At 23.7% G+C, this 15,186-nt stretch overlaps 1 protein-coding gene across 1 annotated transcript; it reads left to right on the forward strand.

Annotated features, from left to right (window-relative positions):
• LOC145834282 (uncharacterized) lies at positions 1–5,882 on the forward strand. Its single transcript, XM_082941673.1, has 3 exons — positions 1–756; positions 4,084–4,376; positions 5,246–5,882. The coding sequence occupies exons 1-3, from the start codon at positions 29–31 to the stop codon at positions 5,476–5,478; spliced, it is 1,254 nt and encodes a 417-aa protein (XP_082797799.1). The 5' UTR covers positions 1–28; the 3' UTR covers positions 5,479–5,882.
• Positions 5,883–15,186: the final 9,304 nt, after the last annotated feature.

Below are 15,186 nucleotides of genomic sequence, written 5' to 3' on the forward strand. Positions count from 1 at the left end.
ACAAAGCACTTGCAACAACTATCCAATTATGAGCACTATACATATAGTTGGTGATAATAAAACAAATTATGAAGTTTCAGAAACAATGACTGTAGGACGTGGTCCAGTCTTTGACATCTCAGATAAAAAAGTATCTAGAAACCATGCTCTAATAACACCAATTAATAATTTTGAGGAGTTTAAACTTGAGCTAAAATCAACACACATCAATCCATGCTTTGTTAAAAAACTAGGAAAGGAAAAATATAAAGTTTTAGAAAAAGATGAAAAATCTATTCTGGAAAATGGTGACATTTTTTCTCTTTTATCTGACAAACATTCATTTACAGTTAAAATTAGTTCAAATAAAGTTAAACATCTAAATGAAAATCAGAACCATTCATTAAACTCAAATATAAATACAACTGATTTAAAAACTAAAAAAGAATCACAGAATGATGAAAACTCACAAGAAAAAACGCCTATAAAAAACATATCAGATATTGGTGTTAAAAAAGTAGAAAACAGCAGCAGCATTAATAGTAATATAGAAAATCAAAGTGAACCAAAAGAAGAACAAACAGACAATAATCTAGATGCTTTAAAACCTACAAGGGAACAGTGTGTGTGGGGTAAGAGGTGCTACAGAAGAAACCCAGCTCACTTCAAAGATTACTCTCATCCTGGTGACTCTGATTTTGAATCAGATTCAGAAAATAAAAATGAAAAATTCTGCCCCTATGGTTCAGGATGTTTTAGAAACAACCCAGCTCACAAGTTAGTTCTAAGTTAATAAGATTAAAATAACTAACACTATAAAAGATTTTTGTTTATTATTAATAAGGTTGCCAAATTGTGTGCCCAATGGATTAAACATCCTTTAAAATCTGTTGTTGTTGGTTGTGTGGTGAAGTTCATTATTTATTATTTAAATAAAAAATCTTATTCAAGTAGAGTTTAAATTTTTTTATATATAAGCACTACTGACAAGATCTTTGACCAAAACTGAGTTTGGTTAAAAGGTCTTGAAATAATTAAGGCCATTTTAGAAACACTTTTTTTTTATTACAAAAATCAACTTTGGCTTTTATATGAAAGCTTTAATTACAAACTATAAGCCAGTTTTTATAGAATTCAAAAATATCATTTAACTTTTGAGATATTTTATTTTTTGTAAAAAGTTTCCGATACAAATGTATGGATTGCAAATTTTTTGGGGTCAATTTTCTTGGAAATTTTAAAAATCACTAAAAATCTATTTCCTTCTTTATTTTTGAAGCAATCTTCCTCAAATTTTCAGGAAATGTTCCTTACATTATAAGAAAAAAAAAACTTTACTTATGAATTTTGATAAGTTAAAAAAATAAAAATTCTATGACAAAAATTAAAAAAAAAAATTAAAAAAAAAAAAAAAACTACCTATAATATTGTATAAAGATTAAACTGTGAAAGTTTGAAGAAGGTTGCTTCAAAAATGTGGAAGATAGATTTTAAATAAAATAGTCTTTGTTCGCTCTTTTAGTTTTCCTTCCTTTAAGGAACCTATTATGCTGCCCAACTTTGACTGGTCATATGTCAAAAAATAATTCAAATTTTTTAAAACCACAAAAAGTATCTTAAAGCTTAAAAAAAATTCTATAAAATAAGATCAACTTGTAAAAAACATGGCTAACCCCCTATGACCTTATATAAGTATATTATTTATCCTCTAGAAGTTATGGTCTTTTTATTTGTTTTCGAAAAATCAAAACATATATTTATTGTTAAAGATAATTGAGAAAGGCTAAAAAAATAATAAGTTAGTAGAAAAACACAGGCTAGTATGGAATTCATTTAGTAATCTCAGGCTAGTTTAAGATTTCAAAATTAGTGTTTGAAATATTTTAGCTTAATAATTTCAAACACTAGTTTGTTTATTATTTGGATTTTAATTTTTTTTAGAATATTTCACTAAATCAGGCTAATTTTTTGTCATCAGGCTAACTTTAAAGGGTAGCAACCCTGACATAACTGAACCCACAGAACAAACTTTTTATGTACCTAATAGAAAGTAAAGAAAAAATAGTTGACAAATTTACTATTTTAAGTAAATTATATAAATATTACTGAAACATGTGTTTGCTGTTCACTTAATCTACTCAAGTATTTATCCAAATAAAAAAGCAGGACAAATCATACGTACAATGGCTAGTTAATTTCTTTTGTAAAAAAGAATCTTGCTTACTAAAGATAGTTTTAAGTTTATACAGCATTCAATTGCAGTGATGTATATTTTTAATATTAACACTTTATTAGTCTCAATTTATATATTTCTTATTTTACAAATAAATATAAGCTAGTTTTATATGATTAAATTTGTATTTTTAAAGAGTAGCAGCTCTAAAAACATTTAGGAGTGAAAAAGTCACCAAACATTAAAATGTGTTTAAATAATACTCATAATACAAAAGTGGGAACAAATTATATTTTGTTTGCTTTAAATTTAATATGCTAAGAATCATTGAAATAGGTAGTTAAACATAGAAAACAATGATAACTTAAGTAATTTAAATTTATTTTTTTAACAATACAAACATATGAAGTTGTAATTAATTTTAAACAATATGTAAAAGACACTGAAAAAAAAACTAAAAATATATTTCATGCCATTGTTATCAGTGGATACATAGCAATAGATAGAATATAAATGTGATAATCAGTAGTAATCATCATATATAAAGAAATTACACAAAACTAATCATAATACTAATTATTAGAGCTGATCAAATACAAACATACAAACACCAAAAAGAGCATTAAGTAAACGAAGCAACTATATAGTCATTTTTTTTACCTACAAAGGGTAGGTTTTCTATTTAAAATACATATAGATTCCATTTTGACTAAGTCAAACACGTTACAACAACTTTTAATTATCTTAAATCTCTCCAAATTTAAATTTTTAGCACAACTCTGATTGTTCACCAAATGTTCATAAAATTTTAAATCAATATAATGCTACTAAAAGTTAAATTAATTAAGTTTATAAAAATAATTTAAATAGGAAAATATTTACCCTTATATGGATTTAAACTAATAAAAAATAGAAAGTAGTTACATAAAAGTGTAAGTTAAACTTGAAATTCTACTGTTTTTTTAATGCGATTTAGAAGACATATTTTAGCTTTTATACATAAAAATATTGTCATACACTCAGACTTATTTGAATTATTAAATTTTCAGTAAGGTTCACATTAATTTTTTTAGGACAATACGATTAAGTTGATTAAATGTGAGATACTTGGCAATTTTTTAATTATTTTTTTTTACTATTTGATGTTTGTCAGTTATGTAGTGTTGATTTTAGTTATAAGATAATATTTTCTGCCCCTAAAACTAGCTTTACTTTAATACAATATTTTAGTATTTTATCTGAGTGCTAAATTAAAAACTTAAGGTAATGACATAGACAAAAAAAAATTTATGCTACAAAATTTTTGTTTTTATTGTGTTCTAATAGTAGTTTGAGTTTTCAACTAGTAATTTATAACATCTTTTAAAAGTTTAGTTTTATATATTTTTTAATATTCTTAAATTGTTTGATTTTAGATTGTTTTTATCAACTAGATTGCTTCAGTAACAATACATATCTAGATTTTACATAAACATATAATTTTTCAAAGTTTATGAAAAGCGCTTAAAAATTATTTTACTGTGTTCATGGTTTCTTAAGCAATATAAAGTTTATTGGAAAGGGAAATGAAATTTTAATATTTTTTATTATTAAATTTTGCTTTTTACAGCAATTTTTTCAGATGATATATATTTATATGTATGCTAGTTTATTATTTACTGTGATGATTTATAACATATTTCTTTAAGTTTTGATTAGAAATTAATTTGTTTATAAACACTTTATATAAACATAGTTCTTAATACCTTTTTGCATATGCACTCTTTAGAATCTTTAATACTTTAAAATTTCACATTTTTTGCTTCAAAAGGTATGCTTTACAGCGCTTTTTAGACATAGTGTGCAATTATACAGTTATATTCCTGGTTTTAGTTATCAGTTTGATATAGTTTATAGTAAAAAATGTGCTTAAATACACAAGTTTGACACAGAAAAGCATACAAGCATGTAGCAAATCCACCAAATGCCCCATCAACATCAAGTACTTCGACCTCATCAAAAACCTCCAAAACAAAAAAGCGAAAAAGACAATCATCATCTAGTGAAGAATACAAAAGTTCCAGCTCAGAATCTGAGGTTGAACTCTCAGCCACAGGGCGTCCACAAAGAAAGCGGAAGAGACCTATTATTACAAAGGTGAATTATGATTCAGACCTTGGTGAGGATTCAAACTCTGATTCTGACAACTCTGATGAAGATGCAGCCTATGTTGCTAAAAAAGAAAGTTCGTTATAATTTTTTTTTTTAGAAATACTTAGATACAACTGGTTAATATAAACATTAAAATAGTACAGCTGTTTTAAGTAAATGCGATCAATAGGTAAATGGTATAAATAATGATTGATAAAACTTTAATTATAGCTGAATTTTTATATGATACTTAAAAAGACACAGAGCTACCAAATGTTAATAAAGTTTACATTTTTTGGTAATTTATACTTTTCACTGTTTTGATGTACTTAACTTATAATTTTGGTGTTTACAAACTGAATTTTTTAGCAGTTTAAGTTATTTATTATTTTGTTTCGAATTAATTAAATTTTTTTAGTAGTTAAATGTTGTGTTAATAAAAAAATTTTACACATTGAAACTTATACAGTTATGAACCAATGTTTTTATCAATGGTTAAAATATTTAAATAGAAAAAAATATTGAACAGTATTGTTTAATAAAACTAAGACATGTATTTTTAAGAATAAAAATTCTCGCAAAGTTATCTTAAAAAAATTCAATATATACTTTTTTTTAGAAAAGTATATATTGGATAGTGTTAGATACTAGGGGTTATAATTTAGAAGTTACTTTAGATCTTTAATTAATTTATTGCAAAGAGTTTTTATAATGAAATAGTCTTTTAAATATATTGTAGGTTTAAGAATCTGTCTAAAAAAAATGGTATACTTTATTAAAACTTTTGCTTATTTACTCAAACAATAAAAAAAAGCAAGTTGTTGATATCTTGTTGTATATTATAACTTAATTTTAGAACAATTAAGTCATGAGTTAAAGTTGTGTATATTTAATTTAAAAGTTGCACACATCATTACTTTGAAAACAGTTTTAAACCTTCCTCAATTCTAACTTCATTTTCAGGTGAAAGTGAGGACATGAGCGAAGATTCGGACTGGGGAAGCAAAAGAAAAAAGAAGAAGACGAAAGAGGCGACGAAGAAGCCTGTTGAAAAGAAAAAGAAGGGAAAAGGGAAGAAGCGGAAAAAGTTTGAAGATTTCGACAGCGAGATGTCCACTTCTTCTGAGGAGGAAAAGATCAGTTTGTATAGCGAATCCGAGTCTGATCAGTACTTTCCTGAAGACTATTCTGATTAAAAATTTGATTGAATTTACATGGTCAAAGCTTGAGTTTGATGAAGAGATTGTTGTATTGATAAATAAATTATATAACTGACATATTTGTAATGATAATGATTATTTGCTTTTCGTGGTATTTCAATCAGTATCTGTCTGTTGTAAGTAGAATTTTAGTAGGGTCAAGTAAAAAATATAGCTTTTTGTTTACATTCCTATATTTATTTAAATTTTTATTTAATGAAGTTATTACAACTAATATTTTTAAGGTTTATCTCAATTAATGATATAGTGGTGTATACAATTAACTAATCTAATATACATAGTTTTTAAGTACTAATATAATATTTATATAAATATATATTAGTTATTAAATGAATATGAATTAAAAAATAACTTTTAAAAAATTAAAAAACAGTGGTCACTGGTCATGTACGATCAAGTTTTAATTTCTATTGTATACTTAAGTTAAGTAATTGTATTTTTGATATGGAAAAAATTGTATATTTTAAATACCTAGATAGATTTATAACATATAATTTTAGAATTTCAAATAATAATTATTGACAAATGAAAGTTGTTTGCAAATTTTATTTTTTATTAAAAGTTAAATTTTATGAAAATTCTTACAGCTGTTACATTCGCTTATCATATTTTTTCTTTCAGTTTTTTGTATTTATGATTATAAATATTTGAAACATTGCTTAAACTTAAGAATGTTCAGTTTAATTAACTTTATACTAAGATTTTAGGATTTTTACAAACTTTTATTATAAAAATGAATCATTGTTTAGTTATGTTTTGCGCAATTTTTTTCTAAATATATAATTACCGTTTTTTTAGTATATAATTTTTTTCTAAATATATAATTACCGTTTTTTTATAAGTATTTTGGTTTATTACGTTAAGAGCGAAAAACTGAAAATTAAAGTTTGTTTTATCATTAATTCAGACTTCTAGTTTTGAGTTTAATTGAATACTTAATTAGGTTTTTACTAATATTATAACAGTCATCTTAGTTTTTGAGAATTATAAATTGTTTAACTTTTAATGTACAAAACACCAAGTTTTTTTTTAAATGATGTGATGATTTTATTTAATCAAAAAGTAAAATGTTGAAATAGAATTTATATGTACTACACAAAGAACCATTATTTATGACGGAAATTTAGTAGTGAATAAAGGTTAAATTAACTTATACAAGGGTGGCCACTAAACCTGGAATCCTGGAGAACCTGGAATTTGAGAGTTTAGGCTAAAAAACCTGGAATACCTGAAATTTGAGACTTTGAAAAAAACTTGATAAAACCTTGAGTTTTGATTAAAAATCTGGAAAAACTTGGAATTTTAAACAATTTTACATGTTAAGTAGTGAAATTTCGATTTGACGCGAAAATTTCTATCATATAAATAATTTTTTTTTGCCATCATCAAAAACTTTTTTATTAAAAAACCTATTAAAAGTAGCTTAACAGTATCTTTTCAATGTTGTTATACTGTATAAAACACTTTTTAACCTTAAACTTAATTTTACTAAGAATAAACCCAAAAACGTATACTTTAGAAAACATGGAAAATTCAGTAAACCTAAAAGAAGTTTCTCAAAAATTAGTTTCCACCCTGTTACACAATATCAATTTAAAATTGAACAAAAAATGCTCAAGCTAAATAATAAAAAACAACTCTATTAAAGCAAAAATATATTAATGATTTAAGAAATAAATGTCCAATATGTGGTCTTCGGGTCATGCTTTGACTTTTTACATTTTAAAGTGGCCATTTATCAACCGTTTAATATCAAGGCCATGTTGTAAAAGCTACTTTCATTCATAAAGTCCATCTATTTAGACTTAACATTGGTAAAATGGTCTATAAAATATGAAAACTTCAATTATTATAGACTTTATTTAGGAATGATACATGAATTTATACGTTTTACCTTTGTATTTAGCTGCTTATTTATAATTAGTTAACCTTTTTTTTCATACTAACTATTAAATACTTCGTTGCTTTTACCCCAGTTCGCTCCTAAATAAGAAAACTATAATTTTAAAGATCAAAAGAATTTAAACATCTAATATAAGGGAGGAAATGATGTAGTATCTATTGGTAGCTTGCATGTTTTATGGACAACAGTAAGTAGTAATAATTGTAGGTTGAAATATAGAAATGCAACTTATTTTAGTATCAAAACTTAAATATTCTTCCACCTGTTTCGTTAAAATAGTTTTGGTATGTAATTACACAAGATAAGTTAACATTATTTACATCTTGAAAATAGAAAAACTTGTGGTCGAATTAGGGGGTTATGTTCTATATGTCAACCGGAGGATTAAAAAGTGTGACACCCCTAGTTTAGGCATTTGCTAATTTATTAATCATCAATAGCAGTACAAATATTTTTGAGGATGAATTTGAAACGTCATTTTGATAATCATATTTTTATTTATCAACTTTTTTGTAAATATAGCTTTGTGTATAGTATTTTTTGATTATGTATTATTAAAACAAAAAAACTTTAAGGTTGAGAAACATTAAAATTTTTAATTTAAAACGTTTTTGTCCGTATCTTTTTAAGTTTTATATACTAAAATGTCATATTTTATACTTTGCTTTTTGGTTAACACGTATCTTTAAACATAGGGTAATTTATTCAAGTTATTACTTAAAATGATTAAACAATAGTAGCTTATGTTTAAAAAATTAATGTAGAGCGAAATAAAAAATAATTTCATATTAGCTTAATTTTAACTAGTAGAACATTAAAACTATTGTATACACAAAATGTACTTTTGGTTCTTTCAATAAACTTTTTTACAAAAAATCTATTTGTATATGAATTCAATTATAACTAAAGTTTTGTACTAGAGTCAAACATTTTCTTATAATGGAACTCTTTGAAATAGGTTATTTGGAATGCAGGTATTAATAAAACTAATGTCATTTTACTCTAATGCAGAATAAAAAATACTTTTTTAGTTGATGAATGTTTTAAATTTATCAAACAAGTTTCTTAAATTTTTCAAAAACAGCTTTTATATCATATACTTTTTGAGTTCGTCTATATCTTTGTTTACTGTAATTAGCTACTTTAAACTTCAGTATAGACAGTTTTCTTAAACATTTATTTTTGATATTCAACATTAGTTTTTCAAGATTGACTTAAACTCTAGGTTGTTTCCTCTGAAAAGGCTTGAGTTATACGGTTTGGGTTATTTTATCTAAGGTATAAAACTCTATTATGACAAAAATTGTAGCATCCTTGATTACACAATTATTATATTAAAATTGGTGTTTTTTAAATGAATTAGATTACTTTTAACACTATAGTTTTAAGCAAGTTAGTTTTGCTAGCACTCTTTAATAATTTCTTTTTTTTTATCTCTGACTGTTGTTTATTCTCCGCTAAAATAGAAAATTGATGAAAATATCAAAATTTTTTCTGCACTATTTAGTTTGTTTATTTAAAATAATATTATTTTAAAGTAAATTAATCATCAAATCAAATTTTTTTGATTAAGTAAACTTAGATAAGTCCTTTGACTTAATATTACGATTTTATTTGATTAATTTTAGTGTGTTGTTAAATAACTTAAGTAGATAAACGACTATATTTTTTAAATATAGAGAGTTTTATGTTTTTTTTTCGAAAAAAAACCGGTTGTTTCCACATAGTCTTAGATAACTAATAATTTGATTACTATTAAAGTGTCTTTTGTCATAATTTTTCACAATAGTTCTTTATACTAGCTTGGCATTGATTTAAGTAGATTAGGTATTTTATTTAACTCACTAACTCACTTTTATCGTTTTCTAGCAAAAATCTGTTAATTATCTCTATTTAAGTTCCTGTGTCATTAAATTACTTTGAATTTTATGAACTTTATTGTTTTAACCAATTACTTTCAATAAGATTTAGTTAATTAATTCAAACTGATCTTCTACTTTTAAAAATTTAAAATAATTAGTTTTGGAGTTATCAGTTTGCAAATTTTTGAGCTATGTTTATACCAAAAGCATTCTCAGTTGCATGTATTATAAAACTATCTTAATTTTTGGTTTAATATAAAAACTTTTAGTTATATTTAGCAATGATTTTTTAAAGCGATTTTTAAAATTAGATTAAATTCAAACTTTGTAGGCTCATATAAAGATTTTGTTGAGCTCAATCATAAAATCAGCAAATACTAAATTTTCACTTATTTAAAACTTTAGATTATTGTCTCGTTGCTTCCATAACAAAGTTTTAAATCAAGCATCTAATAATATATAAACGTAAGAAACATGTAAGAAAAAAGAAAGTAATGTGTAAAATTAGAAAAAGAAATTGGTATTTGTTTATTCTGTATGGAAACATACATAGAGCTTAGATGTTCAAATTAATTAGACAATTTCAAAGTTTAAATCTAAATGTTCTGAAATAATAACTTGTCTCCGACAAAACATTAAGCTGTATCCATGGTATATGAAAAGATAGTTTAATGTTTTTTTATACACCAGGTCGTTGGAGCAAACATTTTAGCTCTTTAATTTTTTAGTCGTTCAATAAAGAAAATAAGTAATAAGCTTTTATACTTCTTACAACTGAGGCCAAGATGTACTAGTATTTTATAAGTGTAACTAATTTTTGTAGTATATAAAATGGTTGTAGTATAAAATAGTTAAAAAAATAATTACAACGTTTAAACCATAAGTCTATTATAACATATTTTTAAACTAGTACATCAGTAATTTTACACTGTGGTGTATGACTCGATAATTAAAATTGTAAGTTTTTTCCTACACAAGATGCTTAGAACAAATTGTTTGAGTTCTTTTTTGTCGTTCTATAGTCAAACATTTTAGTGATTATTATCTGTTATAAAATATTAAAAAAAAAGAATAAAAACAAATATGAAAAACTTTTAGTAACAGTCTTTAGATGTTTACTTAGTTATGTTTTAAATAAATTAAATAGAAATTTACTTAAATATGATACTGATATGAATAAAAAAATAAAACAGAAAAAAAAAATACAGAAACGCATTAAAATACAGATAGTTGAACATACATAATCAATTTTTTCTATAAATATAGCTTGTTGGTTTTAGCTTTTTTAAACATATCAGGAACATTTTTTGTAGTTTAAAAAATATTGAAAACAATTTTGACTGCGTTTTGATCAAACTACGCATTTTAAATACAACAAAAGTCTTAAATAACTTCGTAAATAAATTTCTGTAATACTAAAGAAATTTATTTTAAAAAATATTAGCTATATATTTTCAGATGCACATAAATAAAGTATCTATTAAGAAAGGTTCCATTCAGTATTATAACTTATTATACTTACAAAGCTTTATTAATAGTGATTAATGAATTCATTAGGATACTCTTAAACTTATTATTTATTAGTGTTTTATTTGTAGCAAATAACAATTAATTCCCAAAATATCCTTGATCATAAGACCTACCATCAAAATAATACACGAGTCAAAGGACACACTTTAAAATGAACTGTATTTTATTTTAGAAATTGTTTAACGTAAACTTTGTATTTTTTTTAGCTTTTATTATTAGTTTTAGTTTTAAAAGGACTTACTTAAAAAAACGTTTTTTAAGGTGTTTTTTGAAGCAGGTCCCCTTTTAAAAGTGTGAAATCCAGGCTGTTTTAAGTTTACCGCTTATTCTATGAAACAAACTAAATTGTTTATAAAAAACATTTTTCTAAGATTTGGCTAAAAATGTTTTTTATTTTTACTTACACTGCTGACTGTACCCTTTTGTGCAAGCAAGTCAACTAAATATAGTTACCATAATATATAACAGTTTTTCTACTTTTTTGTGAACAAACATGTAACAAAAGCTATAATATTAACAACAGCACAACAACCAAATATTTTAGTAATTGTTTTCATTTTATTAAGATTTTATTCTTTGTTGTATTATCTCAGTCAGCATATTGGTTTTTTAAATTTCTGATCTAGTAATTTCTAAAGAGTTTTTAAACGTTAAAAGGTACTTAATAAACTTTTAAAAACAAGCTAAGGTATTTCACTTTAGCTGTATTATTTATGATGGCAATTGTTACTGTTTGAAAAGACATCACAAAATAGTTTAAAAAACGATCTCCCTTTAAAAAATATTTCATTTATTTATTAAAAATAAACGAAAGGAAAAAAAAATCAAAAAAAAAAATAGTAAGAAAATTTAGACTAGAAGCTTCTATATAGTTTTGTCAGATTTGTGTATTGTGTAAACTTTATATTAAAAATAACAATAATGTGACTCAAGAGTTTTGAAACTACTGTAAATGACTTATAAATGTTCAGCCCTATTTCTTAATAAAACTTGAATTTTTGTTTTGCTAGCTTAAAAAGCGTTTCTGTATAATTTGACTGCGAACTGAATTTTATTGCGTACAAGCGAAATAAAACTACCTCAAGTTCTTAAAAACTTTTGTAAAAAGAATTTTATAAAAAATAACTATTGTACTTGTAACATAATTTTTGTAAAACTATAGGTAAAGAAGTTTTTGTTGTAAGTTTCTACATCATTGTTTATACTTAGCATTTACGAAACATAGTTTTTACAATAAATACTTTTAAAGTTTTGTTTTAACTAATTTTTTAAACTCAGAAAACATACAAAAGCAAAATTTTAAAAACTTTTATTTTCTTCACTAAAGTTTAGTCATTAAAATATTTTTAATAATCTAGCTAAGGTATGCATAAAAAAACTTTAATTGCGTAATGCTTAAGTTCCATATACAAGTGTTACAGTTTAAGAAACCTCTAAGTCTTGTAATCTTATGATTTTAAACTCGTTTAATTACAAAATAATCTGTGTTTTTAATGTTTTACAATTACCTCATTGTTCCAATACCAGTTACGTATTCCAGGACTAACACCTGTTTTATTTTCTATCAAAACTCAGACGGTTCTAACCTGTGAAATGTGACTAAAGTCATTTTAGCTTATATGAAAACAAAACCTGTCTAAGGATTAAAATAATATCTGATTCATAAAACTTCAAAAGTAATTACAGCTTATTTCAAAAAGATTTCGAGTTTAAAGTAGTTTTACGTTCTAAATCAAAAGACATCCACTAAATGTTTAACAAAGATTTTTTATTTTTTGTTTATAATTTATTTGAATTAATTGTTTTAAAAATACGCCAGTAATTAACTATTAAATCAAGGTGTGTTAGCTAAAGCTTTTCTTAAACAAAAATTTGAAAGTAATGTTGTTTTTGTTACCAAACGATACACAAACTCAAAAAATAGTATTTAACTACGAGTATTGTTTTGTTAATATTTTATAAATACCAATACTATAACAGAACTTATATTTTATTATCATAAAGTTTAAAACTATTAAAAATTTTTTTTTTGTTATTATATTTATATCAAGTTCAACATTAATTTTTTAGCCTATTTACTGATTAAGTAATTATAATACCTCGTTATTTTTCAAGGATTTTGTTACTCAGTAGATGATATTTAAAATACAAGCGTACATAAGAAATTATTAAGAGTTAACATTCAACTCTCAATAAAAAATATTACCAAATATTTCACAGGAAGCAAAATAAATGTTTTAGTTTTTGATCTTAAAACAAACAGTTTTATACAAAAATAAGACTTAATGCTTTGCTTTCGAGCTCGTTATTAAAAAAAACTTATTTGAAAACTTTATTAAAGCTCTACAGAGTTACATTTCAATTAGCTTGTAACATTAGACTTCAGAACATTACTAAAAAAACATTCAAAGTTTTTTGAAACTATTTTGTGATATTTTTCAAAGCAAGTTTTGTTAGGTTTTCTCAAAAATATCTATTTTAAAAGTTTGCTACTGTAAATACAATAAAAAAATAGCTTTAATTTTACTATAACAGTTATTTTTCTTCATAAATTTTCATTACCTTATAAAATGGTTATTATAAACTGTGTCTATTTTAAATTTAGCTTTGTATGTTAAAAATAAACAGAAGTTGACAGTGACCATTTGAGAATGAATAAAAAAACGTTTTAGTTTACAACTTATTAACTAACTACATCGAAAAAGAATCAGATTTTTTTAAAATTTCACTAACTTACAAATTACTTTGAAGTTAAAAACAATAGTCTAACTGTTCAGATTCAAGTTACGTTATTCTTACATACATCTAAAGTAAAAGCTCAGACAGTTCTAGCCTGTAAAATGGCACGAAGGTGTCAAGACAAAGTACTGAAACGGAAATGTCTTGAGATATTACAAAAACAAGTTTTAACTCAAAATTTTAAGAATGTCAAACAAACCTAACATCAAAAAGCTTGATTCTGAGTAAAGATATTGAATAAAATTTTGAACATAACCAAATCAAAGATAAACTTTTTAACAGTTTTTTACTTACTTCTTACTTACTTTACTTAATCGAAAAAAAAAAAACGAAAGCGTTGTAAAAAACAATGCTAATATGACCTTTTATTTAAAATTACTTATAACATGTTACATAGTAAATAAATTTCATAAGTATATTTTATATAAACGTAACAAAATAATTAGAAAAGAAATTTAGCACAATCATTTATAATTGGTTAAAGACGCTTAAAAAATAAATTTAAGTTAGTAGTTACTTTCAAGATACAAACTATGTGTTTCTTTGAAAACTAAAAAAAAAAACAATTTACAGGATAACGATGTAAACTAATGATTACAACTGTGGTTTGAAAAATAAATTTTATAAAAAAACTGAATAATTAAAAGGGTTAAAGATTATAACTAACTTTAGTTTTTATAAACATTTAATAATATTTTGCTTTAAAAACAATTTTTGGTTGTTATAGTTTTTCCATGTTCCTATTTACATGTATTAAAGAATCAAGTAAAATTTGATAATTTCTACGTGGTTTTACATTTTAACTGCACTAAACTTATTAAAACTTCACAAAAAAATTATTAGTTTTTAATTAAACAAATGCTTGTGGTTTATGACAAAATATAACATTAAGAAATATTAGAACTAAAAAAAGTTTATCTATTCTGTTTTGTTATGTTCACAACAACTGTACTTAAGACACGTAGAATTAAATATGACGAAACTGGTTTAAGTAAATCAACCTGAAATAATAAAAATAGAAATAAAAACTAACAAGTTTAATTTTCTAAATCTTAAACGTACAAAAAAAAAATCAATAAGTAAAACTTAATTTTTATAAGACAATTTTTTTGTAAACATGTGAAAAAGACAATCAGGCTGAAGCATATATATAAATGAATATATATACATTATACTTGCATATATACATAAATGCAAGTTTTAAGTGTTTTAAAAAGTATTTTCAATTAGCTTGTAAATGCTGTTTTTGAAATATATTAAAATTGTTCACTAAGACTACTATTTAAAATTTGATGTTATTAAATTATTGAGATGCTTCAAGTGTTATAGACAAGTTATTTTATTTCATGGAATAAAACTAAATAAAACGTTGTTCAAAGTAAAATTAGAATAAAGTAATATTTTATAATAAAACTTAATATTTCTAAGAACATAAAAAGCAAATTAAAAATAGAAAAGAAACTATAAAAACTACAATTGAAGCAAAAAAAAAAGCTTAAGTATGTTTTTAAACACTTAAAAAAGTTCATACAAAGATAAACTTGATTATCTACCTCGAATAACGTACAAGTATTTGATATTATGAATTATCAAATTCGTACTAAAAGTAAATTAGTATTTTTGTTTATTTGGTAATAAAACCAAAAAATA

Source organism: Thalia democratica, chromosome 4 (genome assembly GCF_965202585.1).
Source record: "Thalia democratica chromosome 4, ktThaDemo2.hap1.1, whole genome shotgun sequence".
In the NCBI taxonomy this organism is placed as follows: domain Eukaryota; kingdom Metazoa; phylum Chordata; class Thaliacea; order Salpida; family Salpidae; genus Thalia; species Thalia democratica.